This window comes from Saimiri boliviensis, chromosome 1, assembly GCF_048565385.1.
Source record: "Saimiri boliviensis isolate mSaiBol1 chromosome 1, mSaiBol1.pri, whole genome shotgun sequence".
NCBI classification, from domain to species: domain Eukaryota; kingdom Metazoa; phylum Chordata; class Mammalia; order Primates; family Cebidae; genus Saimiri; species Saimiri boliviensis.
The window spans coordinates 166,092,083-166,111,260 of record NC_133449.1 but is presented as its reverse complement, the minus strand read 5'-3'; the positions used below and the strand labels follow the sequence as shown (position 1 = coordinate 166,111,260).

The window sequence follows — 19,178 nt, the reverse complement described above, 5'->3', positions numbered from 1 at the left end:
CTCACTTGCTGCTTTTTCTTGGTCTTATCTGTATGTTTACCTCATCTTCCTACTCATCTTCCTCTTCTTTTTCTTCCTCATTCTTATTTTCTTCCACAGAACTTCTAAATGTTGGAGTGCCCCAGAGTTCTGTCTGGAAATATCTTTCTATCTATATATTCTTGCTGTGTGATCTGATCTCATGTCTTTAAATACTACATGAAAATTAATTACAAATTTTTATTTTTAGCCCTAACTCTGATATTCAACTGTTTACTAAACAATTCTCGTTAGATCATACCTAGTAGAGATTTCAGATTTAACATGTCTAAAACAGAACTCCTGAGTTTTAACAGCAGACCTGCTTCCTCTCTGTCTTCCAAATTTTGGTAAATGGAATTTTAATATATCCAGTTGCACAACTGAGAAGCCTGCGAGCCATTCTCAATTACTCTTCCTCTTATGCCCTATATCAAGTCCATCAGGAAATATCTTTTGGCCTTGCTATCCTAATGCCTATTTTTTTTTTTTTTTTAGACAGAGTGTTACTCTGTTGCCCAGGCTGGACTGCAGTAGCATGATCTTGGCTCACCGTAACCTCTGCATCCCAGGTCCAAGCGATTCCTGCCTTAGCCTCCTGAGTAGCTGGGACTACAGGCACATGCCACCACACCTGGGTAATTTTTTTTGTTTTTAGTAGAGATGGAGTTTTGCCATGTTGGCCAGCCAGACTGGTCTCGAACTCCTGACCTCATGTGATCCGCCTGCCTTGGCCTCCCAAAGTGCTAGGATTACAGGTATGAGCCACCACACCCGGCCTCCAGTGTATTTGAATTCATTCACTTGTTTTTCTGTTTTCTACTACCAGCCTAGTCTCAGCCATCACTATCTCTTCCTTGGACTGCTGTGGTAGACTCCTACTGATTCCCCCTCTCTATTCTACAGTCCAGAATTCATATAGCAGCAAGTCATCTTTTAAATTTTAAGATATCACATCATTGGAAATGCTTTCATTTTCCAATAAAAGAAAAAGAAGAGGTATTACATTCTTTAAAGGAAATTTCAGTTGTGGCTTATTTTTAAATGGTTATAAAAACTTTTAAATTTTCAACAATTTGTTCATACCTAAAGCTTCTTATGGTTGGTGGATATAAAAAATGGAAAAGACTGTCATTAAAAAGTCTTGATCAGGAATTGTATATGGCCATTTCATGTATAAAACCTGTTCTTTTCTTTCTTTCCTACTTTCAATTTTTTTCTAAATAAGTCAATAAAAAAACTAGGTAGGGCTGAGCAAGATAGACATATGCACTGGATGGTGCTAGGGGCAGCTTGAAGTGGGGTATCAGAACCCATGTGAAGTGGGAAGGGGTCTGTGAGGAGGAAGATCATAACAGCCCATATGGTGGTTGGGACTTGAGAGAGGTGAGGAGGTTTTCTGCATAGGAGAGTGGTGACAGCAGAAACCTGGCACAGGGTGTTGGGGCTTGAATGAGGTGAGGAGGGCACCTAGATTTTGGGGTAGAATTCATAACTCAGTGATAAATGTTAGAGCCTAAGTGGGGTAAGGAAGATACTTGCTGGCTTGGCACCATGTGTCAGAGTTTGATTGGGTTGGGGAGGGAATCTCTGCAGTGGGATGGTGGTGGCCTGGCATGGGGCATTGAGGCCCAGCAAGGTGAGGAAGGCAGCTACATGGGAGAGGCCTGTGGCAGCAATGATGGGCCAGCCTAGTGTATGAGAGTCTGAGTAGGGCAAGAAGGCCATCTTTGTAAAGGGGTGGTAGCAGGAAAGGAAATTGATTATATGCAGGCAAGATTGAGCCAATAAGTAACTATATTGAGGAATATGGGAGCCAAGTTTTCCACTGTCGGAGAAGAGAGTTATAAATATGCAAAAGAAAAAAACTGGAATAAACTTTATGGTATTGGATTGGAATTGAGGTACTGGTGTGAACTCATGGTTAGATAGATTAATGTAGAAATAAATATAGAAGTAAATGTGTGAATTACATACATTAATGTATGTGTATACATAATGTGCCATGAGTCTGTATATATACATATATCCCCTAGCTCTGTCTGGGGGTGGCAATCCCCCAACAGCAGTGTGCCACATCTAGTGCCAGTATCCTATTTCTAAGTGCCATTCTCCACTAAAAGGAACCAATATTTCTTGAAATCGCTTCTTCTAGGATAGGGCAGTGAAAGTCCAAGATGAGCCCACGATATCTTGTCAAGCCAGAAAGTAAAACGTGCTCGAAGAATTATGGGGACATGTCAAAAGAACACAGAAGTCAGTTTGAATGGATTCCCAGTAGCCAAATCTGATATACTTTGGGTGCCAAAATAATAATAGTAGAATAGATTATAACCCATGGAATAAAAACAGGAATTCATAAGTCCAGATGGATATAAACACATGAATAAATAGTTGAGAGGAAGAGATCTAGTAAGTGTAGATGTAATGCTTGAGTAGGAAAATCACCATTTGTAAATGATCATAGATTTATAAATGATTGTAGATTCAGCTGAGAATCATCAATGAATATTAAAAATTAGTGGATGAAAGTTTGATAAGGAAAGGGATATTATGTAGTTTCAAAATACCTCCAGACAAATTTAGTACTTACAAAGCAGAACAAAAGCAACTTCAGAGTGGAAAATCTGGCAGATAATCCATTAGTTGAGTGATTAAAGTTAACAGTAATGGGACAAGAAGAAATGTACTACCTGATAGGATGCTGTCGTGGACCGTCCGGGACGGGTAGGCACGTCTGCCCGGGGGTCTCTCGACCTGCAAGAGGGTCCCAATACCTGGAAGAGGGAGTGCACCTGGAAAATTAATAAAGACAGAGAGAGAGAAAGCGAGGCGTCTGGAGGGCTGATAGGCTGTGCCTAAACAGCAAATTTTATTTTTCAAAGGCCAGGAATAAATATACTTTCTTGGCTCTGGTTTAGGTCATAGTAAGAGGAATGCAAATGTATGCCTCACATGGCCTATACAATAGAGAAGTCAGATATACAATCAGTGGTTGTAAAAAGTAACAGAATTTCCTGTAATCACAAAACTTGTTTGCATCCAAACATTATTCACAAAGCTTGTTTGCATCCAAACATTATTCACAAAGCTTGTTTACATCCAAACATTATTCCTCCTGGCTGCAGGTATCTCTGGTTTGACCTTGTTTTAGAACTGAGATGTGAAAAGGTTTTTTGGTTTTGCTCATCAGAATATCTTTTTTTTTTTTTTTTGAGACGGAGTTTCACTCTTGTTACCCAGGCTGGAGTGCAATGGCGCGATCTCGGCTCACGCATCCTCCGCCTCCTGGGTTCAGGCAATTCTCCTGCCTCAGCCTCCTGAGTAGCTTGGATTACAGGCATATGCCACCATGCCCAGCTACTTTTTTGTATTTTTAGTAGAGACGGGGTTTCACCATGTTGACCAGGATGGTCTGGATCTCTTGATCTCTCCACCCGCCTCGGCCTCCAAAGTGCTGGGATTACAGGCTTGAGCCCGGCCCCATCAGAATATCTTTTAATTGGATTCTCCTTTGTCTACTCCTGACTCAACTTAACTCAACTTCCCCATTCAGGAATCTCTGAGTCAGGAATCAAAGCCATCCCTTATGGTGGCATTTGCTTTGCAAATATCGACAGTTAAACCATTAGGTAGTCAGGTAAGTAAAGAAAAGGTTAAAAGCAGGAACTGGTTGCTGGTAGGGGGTCACTCGGTCTAGCAGCAACGCATAGTTTTAGACCCAAATGATATTGTGGTTGATATTAGAAACTGATCATTCATCTTTAAGTTCCTATATTTCCGGATAGCTCGACTGCCTCCAGTAGGAAACTGTGTTTGGGATCAAACTCACCGTATAGTGAGACTCACGCCTTTTGGGGGTCTCACACGGGAATGTTCCCCACAGGATGCAGTGTCCCTTCTGTGACATTCCTGTTAAAATATATAATCTTACTCTAATTATGAGGAAATATTAGACAAATTCAAATTGAGGTACATCATACAAAATAACTCATAATAAGTCTGTAATCTTCAAAAGAGGTTCAACAAAGTCAAGGAGACTTAAGAGCCATGACAATGAAAAACAGCATGTGATTCTGGACTAGATCCATTCATATTATTGGGACGGTTGTCAAAACTCAAATGGGGCTTGTGGTTAGTTGGCAGTGATGGATTAATGTTAATTTCATAATTGTGATAGTTATATTGTGGTTATGTAGGAGAATGTCCTTGTTCACAGCAATTATACACTAAAGTCTTAGTGGAGGGCACTGGGGCATCATGTTGACAATTTATTCTCAACTGTTTCAGGAAAAATGTCATTTGCATTATTGTTGCAACTCTTTTGTAAGTTTAGAATTATTTCAAATTAAAAAGAAAAAATAATTTTTAAATGAGTAAGCTAAAGGTTTTTATTAACATGTCATCTTATTAAATATATCTAGATATCTTAAATATAAATAACATGTATTATCTTAAATATTAAATATCTTCCCTATTGAATTTTTGTAGCAAGGCTCTTGTAGATAACACCAAATTCTTTCCAGTTTATCCCTGTGTATTATATTATATTAATTATTTTCTGTGTGCACCACGACATTAAAAATGCTGTGGAACATTAGACAAAGGGCTCGTTATATGCAAAGGCCTGGAGCTCAGAGGGCATGTCTTTTAGGAGAATTGCAAGCAGTTAAGCATGTCTGGAAAGTGGAATTGGTTGTGGGGTGGTTGTCAAGGGAAAGGACACCTAGCAACCTTAGCTGGATGGTGGTGCCATTCACTGATCTAGGGGGTTATGTTGGTAAGTCACTTCTATGGCCCTAAAACTGATAGCATCACATTAGTGAGGGTGTACCCCAACTAGTAAAGCAACCATTTATCTAGAAACTTTTTCCAAGATGCTTCCTGACCTCAGAGTTCAAACACAAATTGCCCTAAACTTGTGCCTCTAAGAGGCACACCTCAGAAATGTGAAGAGGGATAGAAAACGTAGCTGGCCTCTGTCGTATCTATTATACTATCAAGTAATTTGGCAAAAAGGACATATTACAATAGACACATATGATAGCACACTTTTTTAGTGCTCAATAGAATGTGGCTTTAATTGTTGATAATAAAAATAATATATGTACATTGTAGAAAATGAATCAAAGTAAAAGAAGAAAATAACAATCATCCATAAATCTACCATCTAGATAGAATCACTGAACAATTATGGCATATTTTCTGACAGTGCTGTATAATGTATTTCTTTGTGGTAAAGATTTTCAAACATACAAAAGTTAAAAGGTGAATATAATGAGTACCCATATGCCTTCCTCCTGGAGTCGATAATTATATATACTTTGCCATATTTGCCTAATCTCGTGTGTGTGTGTGTGTGTGTGTGTGTGTGTATGAGTGTATGTGTGTAGATGTTTCTGTTAATAACCTGTGTTGTCCAATGTTCTTTTTAAAATCTCTGCTGATTATTATTTTTTTAATTTTTATTTTTTTGGATACATAGGTGTATATATTAATGGGATACATGAGATATGTTGATGGAAGCATGCAATGGATAATAATCATCTCAGGGTAAATGAGGTATCTATCACCTCGAGCATTTATTCTTTGTGTTAGAAACAATCCAATTATACTTTTTAGTTATTTTAAAATGTACAATGAAATTATTATTGACTATTTCTGTTATGCTGTCAAATACTGGATTTTACTTATTCGAACTCTTTTTGTACCCAATAGCCGTTTTATTTTAAGACAGTCTCGCTCTGTTGTGCAGGCTGGAGTGCAGTGGTACAATCTTGACTCACTGCAATCTCTGCTTCCTGGGTTGAAGCGATTCTTGTGCTTCAGCCTTCCAAGTAGCTGGGATTACAGGCAGCCACCACCACACCCAGATACTTTTTGTGTTTTTAGTAGGGACAGGATTTTACCATGTTGGTCAGGCTAGTCTCAAACTCCTGACCTCAGGAAATCTGCCCACCTTGGCCTTCCAAAGTGCTGGGGTTACAGGTGTGAACCACTGCACCTGGCCCCATTAGCCATCTTCACTCCCTCCCCACTAGTACCTTTCCCAGGCTCTGGTAACCATTTGTTTACTCTCTGTCTCCATGAATTCAATTGTTTTAATTTTTAGCTCCAGAGACCATCCAAAGTTTGTCTTTCTATGTCTGGCTTATTGCGCTTGACATAGTGACCTCTGGTTCCATCCACGTTGTTGCAAATAAGGGGATCTCATTTTTTTTTTGGCTGAATTTTCTGTATCCATTCATCAGTTGATGGACACTTAGGTTACTTCCATGTCTTGGCTATTGTGGATAGTGCTGTAATAAACATGGTAGTGTAGATGTCTCTTTAGTATACTGATTTTCTTTCTTTTGGGTTTATAGCTAACAGTGATATTGCTGGATCATATGGTAGCTTTATTTTTAGTTTTTGGAAGAACGTCTATAGTGGTTGTACTAATTTACATTTCTACCACAGTGTATGAGGGTTCCCTTTACTCCACATCCTTGCCAGCATTTGTTATTGCTTGTCTTTTGGATAAAAGCCATCTTAAATGGGGTGAGTTACTTCATTGTAGTTTTGATTTGCGTTCCTCTGATAATCAGTGATGTCGAGCACCTTTTCATATACCTGTTTGTCATTTTTATGTCTTTTTTTGAAAAACGTCTATTCATATCTTTCATCCATTTATTAATTAGATTATTAGATTTTTTTCCTGTAGAGCCGTTTGAGCTCCTTATATATTCTGGTTATTAACCCCTTGTCAAATGAGTAGTTTGTAAACATTTTCTCCTATTATCGAAGCTGTCTTTTCACTTTGTTGATTGTTTCCTTTGCTGTGCAGAAGCTTTTTAACTTGATGTGATCCTATTTGACCATTTTCACTTTATTCACCTGTGCTTGTGGGATATTACTCAAGAAATCTTTGCCCACTCCAATGTCCTGGGGAGTTTTCACAATGTTTTCTTTCAGTAGTTTCATAGTCTGAAGTCTTAGATTTAAGTCTTTAATCTATTTTGATTTAATTTTTGTGTCTGTCGAGAGATAGGAGTCTAGTTTCATTCTGTTGAATATGGATATCCAGTTTTCCCAGCGCCATTCGTTGAATACTCTGTCCTTTCTTCAATGTGTGTTCCTGAAATATTTGTTGCAAATGAGTTCACTGTAGACATAGGAATTTGTTTTTGGCTTCTGTCTTCTATTCCATTGGTCTATCTGTGTGTTTTTATGCCAGTACCATGCTGTTTTGGTTACTTTGACTCTTCAGTATAATTTGAAGTCAGGTAATGCAATTCCTCCAGTTTTGTTCTTTTTGCTCTGAATAGTTTTGGCTATCATTTTTTTTGTGTGTGGTTCCATATGAATTTTAGGATTGTATTTTCTATTTCTGTGAAGAATGTCATTGTATTTTGATAGGAATTGCTTTGAATCTGTAGATTGCTTTGGGTAGTATGGATATTTTAACAATACTGATTGTTAATTTTGCCTTTCTCCCAAGACTGTTGAGCTCCTAGAGGCCAGAGACTTTATTGAAAACACATAGCCCATGAATGAATTAAATGAAATGATGAATAAATGACAAGAGAAAGCTCTATAAATGCTTTTAATTTCGAAGTTACATATTCTGTGTATAAGTCTGCGCATGTGTATGTTCTTGGTGGGTGTGTGTATTTTAGGGATATTCTGAGAAATGTTAAAATTTGTTTAGTCTTCTAATTCTGATAAGCTGCCTTAACTTCCTACCCATCCAGCTGGTAATTCAATCCCTGTTATTACTGGAGTTGTGTATACAAAAGTTCCGGGTTTATGTGGGGCCAGGAGTGTGGATGAGGTTCCAAGACCAAGGTGGTATACCTTACTTTAAAGATAGTTAATGGCCAGCCTTCAGTTATCAGTGATGTGAGGGATGGGGTGGAGTTGGGGGTGGTGGGGGCTATACACTGGCTTCCTCCAGTGGGGGAGACTTAGAAGCTTCTTGTCACTTCTAGACTTGGGAAGCTATGTTTTATTCACACTAAACCCTCCTCTTTCAACATTTCCTTCATCTGGAGGAGACAGATACAATTCCCCTTTCTAAAAGCTTAGATTTTGCTCTTGAGGCAAGGGAATATACAGGCAGAAGAACAAGGTACAATCAACATCACCACAAAATGAAGGGGTCTGTTTATTTTTTCACCTCAGGAGAGACCCTTTTAAAGACAATCCTCTTTATGGGTTGTTATTGTTGTTGTTTTTCTCCACAAAAAGCATTTTATTAAAGAGAGAGATGGGCGAGTGCCTTTGCGCGAAAAAAGGTGGAAGGAACCCCAGTAATGACATGTTGACATTTTTGCCATTCTGACAATATGGGTTCAAATTAAGTTAGACTTAATTTGATTTGGCAAAATAAATAGTTTGAATTTTTATATGTCATCTTGATGGTATGAGATTTATATCTGAATGCAAGTCATGACTTTTTCCTCTGCATTATCAATTTAAGTACCTCATAATACAGTATACTTAGCTGGAATACTTAATGGTTTTCCTAATTATTAGTTAGCTATTTTAGGACAATTAGGTCATTTCCAACTTTTTTTCTAGTGTAAACAAATTCAAATAAATATCTTTGTAGCTAACTCCTTCCATAAGTCCTGAATTATTTCGCTGTGATAAATTCCTAGAAGTATTATTACTAGTTCAAAAGAAAAGATCAAATTTAAAAGCTTTTGATATGAATTATTAGGGTCTACTAGAAAAAAATGTACTTTCACCACAAGTGGCAAAGAATGATGGCCTTTTGAAATGTTCACCTTGAATAAATAAAAATGGAACCTGTATTAGTTTGCTAGTGCTGCCATAACAAAATATTACAGAATGAGTTGCTTAAACAATAGAAATTTGTTTTTTCCTAGTTCTGGAGGCTGGGGGTCAAAGATGAAGTGCTGGGCAGTTTGAGGTTCTTCCGAGGCCTCTCCTCCTTGTCCTGCAGATGGTCATCCCTCTATGCACTGGTGCTCCTGTTGTCTCTTCTTAGGACACCAGACATATTGAAGTAGGGCCTCATCCTAATGACATCATTTTAATGTAATCACCTCTTTCGAGATCTTATCTTCAATTATGGTTACATTTGGAGGTACTGGGGGTTATGGCTTCAAAATATGAATTTGAGGGTGGGGACCAGGGGTACACAATTTAGTCCATAGCAGAATCCTAACTGCAAAACAAACTTGGATGTAATAAAAAGTTGATTTTAAAAAATCAGAGTTGCTGCTTTCTGAAAATGTAGCTGGCCATAGTCTTTCCTTTCTTCCTCAGTTCATTATTTCTATGTATAATTTAGATATATTAAAACACACTCTTTTTAGTGTGTGATTCTATGACCTGTGTAACTATCACATTCCATTAGGTTTTTGTAATCAAGCTTGCAGAAGGAATGGAAGCCAAAGGCAGTCTGAATTTCAGTTGTATTTTTAAATGTTTTATTTTGGAAGGTTGAGACACCTGTAAGCGAGTTAAAAAAAAACAAAGTAAACTCAGGTGATGATCCAAAAGGCAAAATAGAAAATAGTTTTCCCCCTTATTGACCTAAAGAGTAGGAAATTGACTACATCATTTAAGTGTTTACATAATCTTTTATTGACTGTCCCTACCTTGACTGATCTAATCTCCAAAAAGAATCTAACATTCCAGCCTGGTATGGTGGTATGGATCTGTAGTCGTAGCTACTCAGGAGGTTGAGGCATGAGAATCACTTGAACCCAGGAGGGTGGAGTTTGCAGTGAGCTGAGATTGTGCCACTGCACTCCAGCCTGGGTGACAGAGCAAGACCTTGTCTCAAAATAAAAATAAAAATAAAAAAAGAACAGAAGCAATTATTGAAGGCCACCACTTCATCAAATGTGTCTGTACTAAGGGCATCATTCTTAGTGGCTAACTGCATTGCTAAAGCTAAGAAGCCCTTTACCATTGGTGAAGAGTTGTTCTTGCCTGCTGCTAAGGACATTATAGTGAACTTTTAGGAGAGGCTGAAGTTCAAATGGGGGCACGTGTTTCTCTTTCGGCTAGTAACATAACTAGACAAATTGATGAAATAGCAGAGGATACTGAGGCACAATGGATAGAGAGGATGAATGAGTCACCATGGTATTCAATCCAGGTTGATGAGTCTACCGATGTTGACGAGAAGGCAACAATGCTTGCTTTTGTGTGATATAGCTTTCAGGAGGATGTGCAGGGGGAATGTGTTTTGTTGCCAATCAACACCATAGGTGCAGAATTACTCAAGACTTTGAATGATTACATATCAGGAAAATGGAATTGGTTTTTGTGTGTTGGTATATGCACAGGCAGAGTGGCTGACATGACTGGATGGCTTTCTGGTTTCACTACTCAGGTCAAAGAGGTCACTTCTGAATGTGAGTCTATGCACTGTGTCATCCACAGAGAAATCCTGGCTAGCCAAAAAATGTCACTTGAACTTAACCTTTTGCAGGATGTGATTAAAATTATCGGCCAGGCACAGTGGCTCACGCCTGTAATCCCAGCACTTTGGGAGGCCGAGGCAGGCAGATCACGAGGTCAGGAGATAGAGACCATCCTGGCTAACATGGTGAAACTCCGTCTCTACTAAAAATAGAAAAAAATTAGCTGGATGTGGTGGCACCCACTTGTAGTCCCAGCTGAGGCAGAATCGCTTGAACCCGGGAGGTGGAGGTTGCAGTGAGCTGAGATCTTACCACTGCATTTCAGCCTGGGCAACAGAGCGAGACTTTGTCTCAAAAAAAAAAAAAAAAAATTATCAACAACAATTAAGTACATGCCCTTAACTCATGTCTGCGCAACTCTGTGAGATGTGTATAGGAAGTGAGATGGCTTTCTAAAGGTAGATCACTGACCAGAGTTTTTGAGTTATGAGAGCCACTCCAGAGATTTCCTTTGCAGTGCATTTCAGTGACATAGAATGAGTGGCAAAACTTGCTTACTGGTGTGACATATTCAACCTGCTCAACGAATTCAGTCTGTCATTTCAGGGGAGAATGACAATTGTGTTCAAATTAGCAGATAAAGGGGCGGCATTCAAAACTAAACTGGAATTATGTGGGCAATGAGGGAACTTTGGGATTTCTGACATGTTTCAAACATTAGCAGAGATTTTTCAAAGTGACTGACCCAATGCCTTCTTTCTCCCAGCTGGTGCATGATCACCTATCTCAGCTTTCAAAAGAGTTTGAGCTTTACTTCCCAATCGCAAAAACAAAAACAAAAACAAAAAAAACCCTGAACTGGGAAGGAATGGATCCACCGCCCATTTGTGAATAAGTGAGGTGAATCGACTTTGTCTGTACTAGAAGAGGATCAACAGCTTGAGATTGCAAATGATGGTGTCCTTAAAAGTATGCTTGAGACAACTTCAAATCCTCATACATTCTAGATTAAAGTCAAGGCAGTCTAACCTGAGATGGCCACAGAAGCACTGAAAAGCCTGCTTCCATTTCCATCATTTTATATTTGTGAAGGAGGGTTTTCTGCAGTGATAGTAACCAAAATGAGATCACTGAGTAAACTGGACATAAGCGACACACTGGGTGTCACTGTCTCCTTCGCCCCCAGATGGGAACTGTTTAGTTGCAGGAAAACAAGCTCAAGGCTCCCACCGATTCTACATTATGGTGAGTTATATAATTATTATATTTCCTTGAATATTATGATGCAATAATAATAGAAATAAAGTGCACAATAAATGTAATGCACTTGAATCATCCTGAAACCACACCCCCATCCTGGTCTATGGAAAAATTGTTTTTCATGAAATAGTCCTCTCTGCCAGAAAGGTTGGGCACTGCTGGTAAATTATTATTTTAAAACGATATAGGCAAAAACTGTCTACCAAAATTGTAAATTCCTACAGTAACAGGTTTTGTAAGTTATGGTCTTTCTTCCTTCAGGAATTCATCTTTTACTGTTTTAAGATTTATTTGGATGACTCTAAAATAAATAAATACACACGCGTGCACACACACACACACACACACACACGTTTTTAGATGAAGTCTCATTCCGTTGCCCAGGCTGGAGTGCGGTGGCGTGATCTGCACTCACTGCAACCTCCACCTCCCAGGTGCAAGTGATTCTCTTGCCTTAGCCTCCCAAGTAGCTGGAACTACAGGTGTCAGCCACCACGCCTAGCTAATTTTTTTACTTTTAGTAGAGATAGGTTTCATCATATTGGCCAGGCTGATGTCGAACACCTGACCTCAAGTGATCTGCCTGCCTTAGCCTCCCAAAGTGCAGGGATTACAGGCATGAGTGACTGTGCCTGGCCTAAAATATATTTCTTTTTTTTTTTTTTTTTTGAGATGGTGTTTCGCTCGTTACCCAGGCTGGAGTGCAATGGCGCGATCTCGGCTCACAGCAACCTCCGCCTCCTGGGTTCAGGCAATTCTCCTGCCTCAGCCTCCTGAGTAGCTGGGATTACAGGCACACGCCACCATGCCCAGCTGATTTTTTGTATTTTTAGTAGAGACAGGGTTTCACCATGTCGACCAGGATGGCCTCGAACTCTCGACCTCGTGATCCACCCGCCTCGGCCTCCCAAAGTGCTGGGATTACAGGCTTGAGCCACCACGCCCGGCAAATATATTTCTTAATGTGTAATCTCCCAAATGAGTTATAGTCTTGTGCATCCAATAAAGCACTGCCCCATGAATATCTCATTATTACCTTAAGCATTTACAATTATGTTCATAATCTTTCCTACCCCCCACCCAAGAGAGTTCCTTTTCTTGGATTTTCTAATTCTACCATGCTGCAATTTTAGGCTTCTAGGTTTTCAAACATGATCATGCTTCCCCCAGCAACTCCTTCCCGCAACTCACCCCCAGCTCCTTTTTTTTTGAGATGGAGTCTCACTCTTGTTGCCCAGGCTGGAGTGCAATGGTGCCATCTCAGCTAGCTGCAGTGTCTGCTTCCTGGGTTCAAGCAATTCTCCTGCTTCAGCCTCCCAAATAGCTGGGACTACAGGTATGCACCACCATGCCCGGCTTTTTTTTTTTTTTTTTTTTTTTTTTTTTTTTTTAATGTAGAGATGGGGTTTCTCTTTGTTGGCCATGCTGGTCTTGAACTCCTGGCCTCAAGTGATCCCCCTGCTTCAGCCCCCCACAGTACTGGGATTACAGGTGTGAGCCACTGTGCCCAGCCCATTTCCCCCTTTATTATCAATGAGCAAATCCTGACATTTGAGGGTTTTCTTTGATAATAAGGTTATAGCTTTCTACTGTCCTCTCTTTCATTTTTTTAAATGGCAGTTATCACTAACATGCCGTATACCATTCTTATTTATTGTCTGCTTCTTCCCACTAGAATGTAAGCATCGTGAGGGCAGAAGTTTGTCTGTGGCTTACAGCTATATTCCCAGTACCAGGCATAGGATTCATATAATTGGATAAACTAAGAACTTACTATGTGCCAGGTACGTGTATACATGTTTACATGTAGAATCTCATTTAATTTTCACAACAGAAAGATGTTTTGTTATTCTCATTTTAAGATAATAAAAATGATTACATTTTTAAAAATGTTAAGTAACTTGCCCGAAGTCACACAACTAGATGGTTACAGGGTAAGTGATACACCAGTGTGTTTACCCTCAAACCTTAGCCCTTCTATTTATCTTTGTTATAATATCCAAACTACTTAACCTAAGATTCAAGACATTCCATAGTATCATTTCATAGTATCAAGACCCTCAACCTATCTCACCTCTTACTGTTTTCTAGCTAAAACTCTGGTTCCGCTCAAACTAACTCGTCCACTCTCTGTCTTGAAGCTTATGTTCCCTCTGGATTTTGCTCAAATAAACTCCCTATAGAAATGTTTTCTTTAAAAAAAAAAAGTTTTCTTTTTTCCTTTCCAACTTTTAGGTTCAAGGGATACGGGTGGAGGTTTGTTATGTTGGGTAAATTGCTTGTCTTGGGGGTTTGGTGTATAGATAATTTTGTCACCCAAGTCATTGGCATAATACCTGATAGGTAGTTTTTCAGTCCTCACCCTCCTCCCACCCTCCATCCTAAAAAAAAGACCTGGTGTTTAATGTTCCTTTTGTGCCCATGTATACTCATTGTGTAGCTCCCACTTATAAGTGGGAACTTGTGGTATTTGGTTTTCTGTTCCGGCCTTGATTTGCTTAGGATACTAACTAGTCTTTGACTCTGGTGAGGTTCAGTGGAACTAAGTCTTTCCTGAATACTTGATACAGTGAGGAATTCCTCTTAACTTCTTCAGCTTTTACCATATGGTTTTGGAGGCTTCTTGTCACGTAGTGCCTCATATTACTCGCCATGTATCTTGCATGGCACACAAAGGCTCAATAAATGTAAGCTGTTATAATCTATTCTCACCTGAGTGAGGGCACTAAAAGCAGTGACTTAGGGGTGTTTGATCTCTCTGTAAAACGTTCATCTAACCAACACCTTTAAAAAGCTAACATTCTAGGCTGGCGCAGTGGCTCATGCCTATAATCCCAGCACTTTAGGAGGCTGAGGCGAATGGATCACCTGAGGTCAGGAGTTCGAGACCAGCCAGACCAACATAGTGGAACTCCTGTCTTTACTAAAATACAAAAATTAGCCGGGGGTGGTGGTGGGCACCTGTAATCTCAGCTACTCAAGAGGATGAGGCAGGAGGATCGCTTGAACCCAGGAGGTGGAGGTTGCAGTGAGCCCAAATCACGCCACTGCACTCCAGCCTGGGCAACATGAGCAAAACTGTTTAAAAAAAAAAAGCTAACATTCTAGTTGAAAGAAAGCAACACATGGATGATGTAAATTGTACATAAAAAAATTCACTGAGGTTAAATAAAAATGTCTGCTGGAGTGTGTCAAGGGGAGCTGAAAGGGCCTCTGAGGGCGTCGCGGGAGGGCTTCAAGGATGGCAGGAGGGTGCCAGAGATGTCGCGCCTCGTCTGGGTCGTAATGTCTGAAGCTCTTTTGGTTCCCCGTTGTCTTTCACACCGCCGCCTCGGGCTCGCCTTTGCGCAGGGCCACGTGTTAAAGTTTCAGCTAAACTGCACGCCGGGCCCACTGTAAGCGGTTAATAACCGCCTTCGTGGACCAGGCATTTGTCCTCCATCTTTGTGCGAGCGAGAGGAGGGGCGGGGACGCCAGGTGTAGCAGACGAGCGGAGAGGCAGCGGGTAGATCTGAGCCCCCAACCCCAACAGTCAAGTTTTCAAAAAGCCCGCGCGTGGCGCCCCAGGCCGCATCCGTTGGGAACGGCCCCCAGCGCGCCCCCTGCTCCCTCCCCCGCCAAGCCTTGGGCGGGAGGAAGCGCGGGGGTGGCACGCAGGCTCTGCCTACTGAGGGGGCCGGGACAAGCGCGCACCAGGGAGCGCGCCCGTTCGACAGCTGCCGAAAACGGAAGTGGGTGCGAGGAGATCACGGTGATTGGCTGAACTGACATGTCTCTCAAGGGGCTGGCGCGAACGCCACTGCGGAGCTGGGCGAGGGGTTGAGGAAAGGGGAGGGGGAGAAACATTGGGAACAGCCGCGGCGCTGGGAGGAAATGAATCGCGGGGCTGCGCGGAGGGCGAGAAGGAACCCAAGTCAAGCGACAGAGGGGCAACTAGGAATGAAAGCGGGGTGGCAGGAGGGGAGACCGCAGCGGCACAGGCCGCGGGCTTGAATAGACCGCGGAGGGCGGGGAGTCCGTGATCTAGAGCGGCGCTGCGGCGCGGTAGGCGGGATTAATGAGAGCGAGGCGGGGATTGGCGGGCGGCCCTCGGCTGCCGTACGTCGGTGGTGACGCACGCCTCGGGGAGGGTGCGCGCGCGTTCAGCGGCCTCTTTGTGTGGTGCCCAGATCGGAGAGCGGAGGTGGCGGTGGCGGTAGCGGTGGCCTTGGTTGTGTTCCCGTCTCCTCGGCTCGCCCTTTAGCCGGCACCTCTCCCCTTCCCTCCCCCTTCCTCTCTTCCTTCCTTCCTTCCTTCCCTCCCCTTCCCTTTTTCCCTTCCCCGTCGGTGACCGGCGGGGGTGGCTCCAGCAACGGCTGGGCCCGAGCTGTGTCGAGGCCTTAACCTGCGATAACGGCGGCGACGGCGAAACCTCGGAGCTCGCAGGGCGGGGGCAAGGCCCGGGCCGTGGAGATGGAGAATTCCCAGTTGTGTAAGCTGTTCATCGGCGGCCTCAACGTGCAGACGAGTGAGTCGGGCCTGCGCGGCCACTTCGAGGCCTTCGGGACTCTGACGGACTGCGTGGTGGTGGTGAACCCCCAGACCAAGCGCTCCCGTTGCTTTGGCTTCGTGACCTACTCCAACGTGGAGGAGGCCGACGCCGCCATGGCCGCCTCGCCCCACGCCGTGGACGGCAACACGGTGGAGCTGAAGCGGGCGGTGTCCCGGGAGGATTCCGCGCGGCCCGGTGCCCACGCCAAGGTGAAGAAGCTCTTTGTCGGGGGCCTGAAGGGAGACGTGGCCGAGGGCGACCTGATCGAGCACTTCTCTCAGTTCGGCACCGTGGAGAAGGCCGAGATCATTGCCGACAAGCTGTCCGGCAAGAAGCGCGGCTTCGGCTTCGTGTATTTTCAGAATCACGACGCGGCCGACAAGGCCGCGGTGGTCAAGTTCCATCCGATCCAGGGCCACCGCGTGGAGGTGAAGAAGGCGGTGCCCAAGGAGGATATCCACTTCGGCGGGGGCGGGGGCGGCTCCCGGTCCTCCCGGGGCGGCCGAGGCGGCCGGGGGCGCGCCGGGGGCCGAGACCAGAACGGCCTTTCCAAGGGCGGCGGCGGCGGTTACAACAGCTACGGTGGCTACGGCGGCGGCGGCGGCGGCGGCTACAATGCCTACGGCGGCGGCGGCGGCGGCTCGTCCTACGGCGGGAGCGACTACGGTAACGGCTTCGGCGGCTTCGGCAGCTACAGCCAGCACCAGTCCTCGTACGGGCCCATGAAGAGCGGCGGCGGCGGCGGCGGCAGCAGCTGGGGCGGGCGCAGTAATAGTGGACCTTACAGAGGCGGCTATGGCGGCGGGGGTGGCTACGGAGGCAGCTCCTTCTGAAAGAAAATTTAAAATGCCTGGGAATGGCTGTTGGGGTAGCTCTTTTTGACAACCCGAGTGGGGTCAACTCCTAAGCCCCAGCCCCTCACACCGCCTTCCCCGTTTTGCCCTTAGGGGAGCCACTTCTAAGGCTGCTTACCCTTAGGGGTGTTCCTCTACTTGCCTGCCACCTCTCTTGTCTCTCCCTCCGAAGATGGACTTGGCCCCACATACACATTTTTGTGTTACAGTCATTGATGGACTCTATTTTTTTATTATTACTTGGACCTTGGTCGTTTTTATACTAGCAAAATGTCTTGTTTTACTTTGTGTTTTTTGGGGGGAGGGAGGGAGTGAACTTGCTGATTCTGTAGCAAAACCTGGGCGGGGGTTGGGGTGGGGGGGTAGTTTACTTTGTTGTAAGGACTTGATACCTGGCTACGGCGTTTTCTATGAATCTACTTGGATCCCATGCCTGAAATTTGGAAGCATATGTACAAAAATCATTTTTACGTTTTATTTTTAATAAATCATTGTGTTTGACCGTACATGTCTAACATTTTTTTTTTCTAGGATCCATTCCATATCGTTTTTAAGGGATATTTGTTTAAGATTTTACGTGTTAATTCTTTATTCTTGATGTGTACTTAGAGAAACTTTTAAGAGGTCCTGTGGGTTTTTCCCCCCTCTCTTGTTGCCCTGCTAGTTGCGTGTTGAATTATATCCCTTACAGGCAAAACTTCTGAAGTGGTGGATGTGGCTTTTTAAACTCTTTTAAGTTTCTGTGCATCCATCTCTTGTACTAAGCGATTTGCTTATCATCTTGTCATGGTTGGTCATTTCTATGACAATTTACTTCAAACTGTGTACTGTGTGGTTCTATATAGTTTGTGTTAAGCATGTCATTCATATAAACTGTTTAAAATTTTTCAGATGGCCTAGTTTCATCCCTCTTACTGGTTTGTCTGTAATGAATGGTTAAAAATAAGGGTTATATTTTACCCTCAAATGCGGTTTTGTACTTTCAGAGCAGGTTTAAACGTTTTTTTCCCTTATATCTGAACTGTTGTCCTCATGGAAATCCTTTTTCCAATCTTTGTAGCACCATCTACTGGCAGAATGGCAGAGTAGCTGCGAAACAATTTGTTTAAAAACTTGTTTAGGACAATTGTATCAGATTTGGAAGTTTTGCCATCAAAATTCCTTGCAGACTTGGAAGTTACACGTTTGCTTGTAACTGAGATGGGCTTCACAGGAATGTAGTTGCCAGTTCATATCACAATTGCCCTTTCTATATGAGGTTTGAAAATGTAAACTGCTATGCATAGCTTGGGCAATAGCCCTAAATTGCTATGACAGCTAATGAACCAGCTACATAATACTGGTATTTTAGGTGCAAGTTGTAAAGCAAAATATCTGTATTCTGCTTGGTTAACAAATGTATATTTGTAGTCCTTTCATGCAATAGCATTCAAGTTGTTGTTTATAAGAGAAGAACAAAACTGATAATAGGAGAAAATTGCCTTTCTGGATAGAAATATAGAATAGCAACGTTTATGGATATCACAAATAAAGAATTCAATTCTTTACATGAATGAGTGAGAGTATGTATAACCTGGTGGGTGGGTTCAGAGTACGTTTAATAATGCTTAACTTGATGTTATTTAACGTAAATATTTGACTTAAATATGTTGAAGGCTCAAAGCTATACCAAGAAGCTTTCTGAAAAATTATTGGGCTCTAAAATAAAAGAATATTTTAATACTGAACCATTTTTTTAACTTGTTACTGTTCGATTCCTAAGGGCTAGTTCTTGCCATTTTTTTTTTTTTTTTTTCTTTTCTGATTGCCAGGGCTCTACTTCTAAAGAGGTATGGAGAAAGGTTAAGATTATTAGGCCAGGTTGTGGTTGCTTAGTAGTCATTGGCAAAGGACAGCGGATGCTTGGTACAAATAATGTTCTAGGGTAAATGGGGTGGATGTTTTTGCACATTGAAGTGATTTAACCCGTCAAATCCTTTGCTCTCAAATATTTCTACAGTTTCCATAAATTTCTGTCTTATTTTTTAATTCTAGTGATACACATCATACTACATATGGACTACTTCATTTGGTAATTTGGTCCAGCTTTTTGGTGGCTGTACAGTGGCCTCTGGGATACAGAAAAGGATT

The 19,178-nt window shown here is 42.3% G+C and overlaps 2 protein-coding genes across 8 annotated transcripts in view; both read left to right on the top strand.

Annotated features, from left to right (window-relative positions):
- The window catches only part of KLHL3 (kelch like family member 3), a 304,443-nt gene that overhangs the window by 142,916 nt on the left and 142,349 nt on the right, over positions 1 to 19,178 (top strand). For 5 of the 7 annotated variants that reach the window (XM_074379902.1, XM_074379898.1, XM_074379901.1 and 2 more), the window contains one exon: positions 11,170 to 11,648. The exons of the other annotated variants lie outside the window; for them this stretch is intronic. The gene's annotated coding sequence lies outside the window, so the exon portion shown is untranslated. The remainder of the gene's footprint in view (positions 1 to 11,169; positions 11,649 to 19,178) is intronic. 7 annotated transcript variants of the gene reach the window in all.
- On the top strand, positions 15,635 to 18,775 carry HNRNPA0 (heterogeneous nuclear ribonucleoprotein A0). Its single transcript, XM_039469535.2, has one exon. It carries the CDS (start codon positions 16,116 to 16,118, stop codon positions 17,025 to 17,027), a length of 912 nt encoding a protein of 303 aa, XP_039325469.1. The 5' UTR covers positions 15,635 to 16,115; the 3' UTR covers positions 17,028 to 18,775.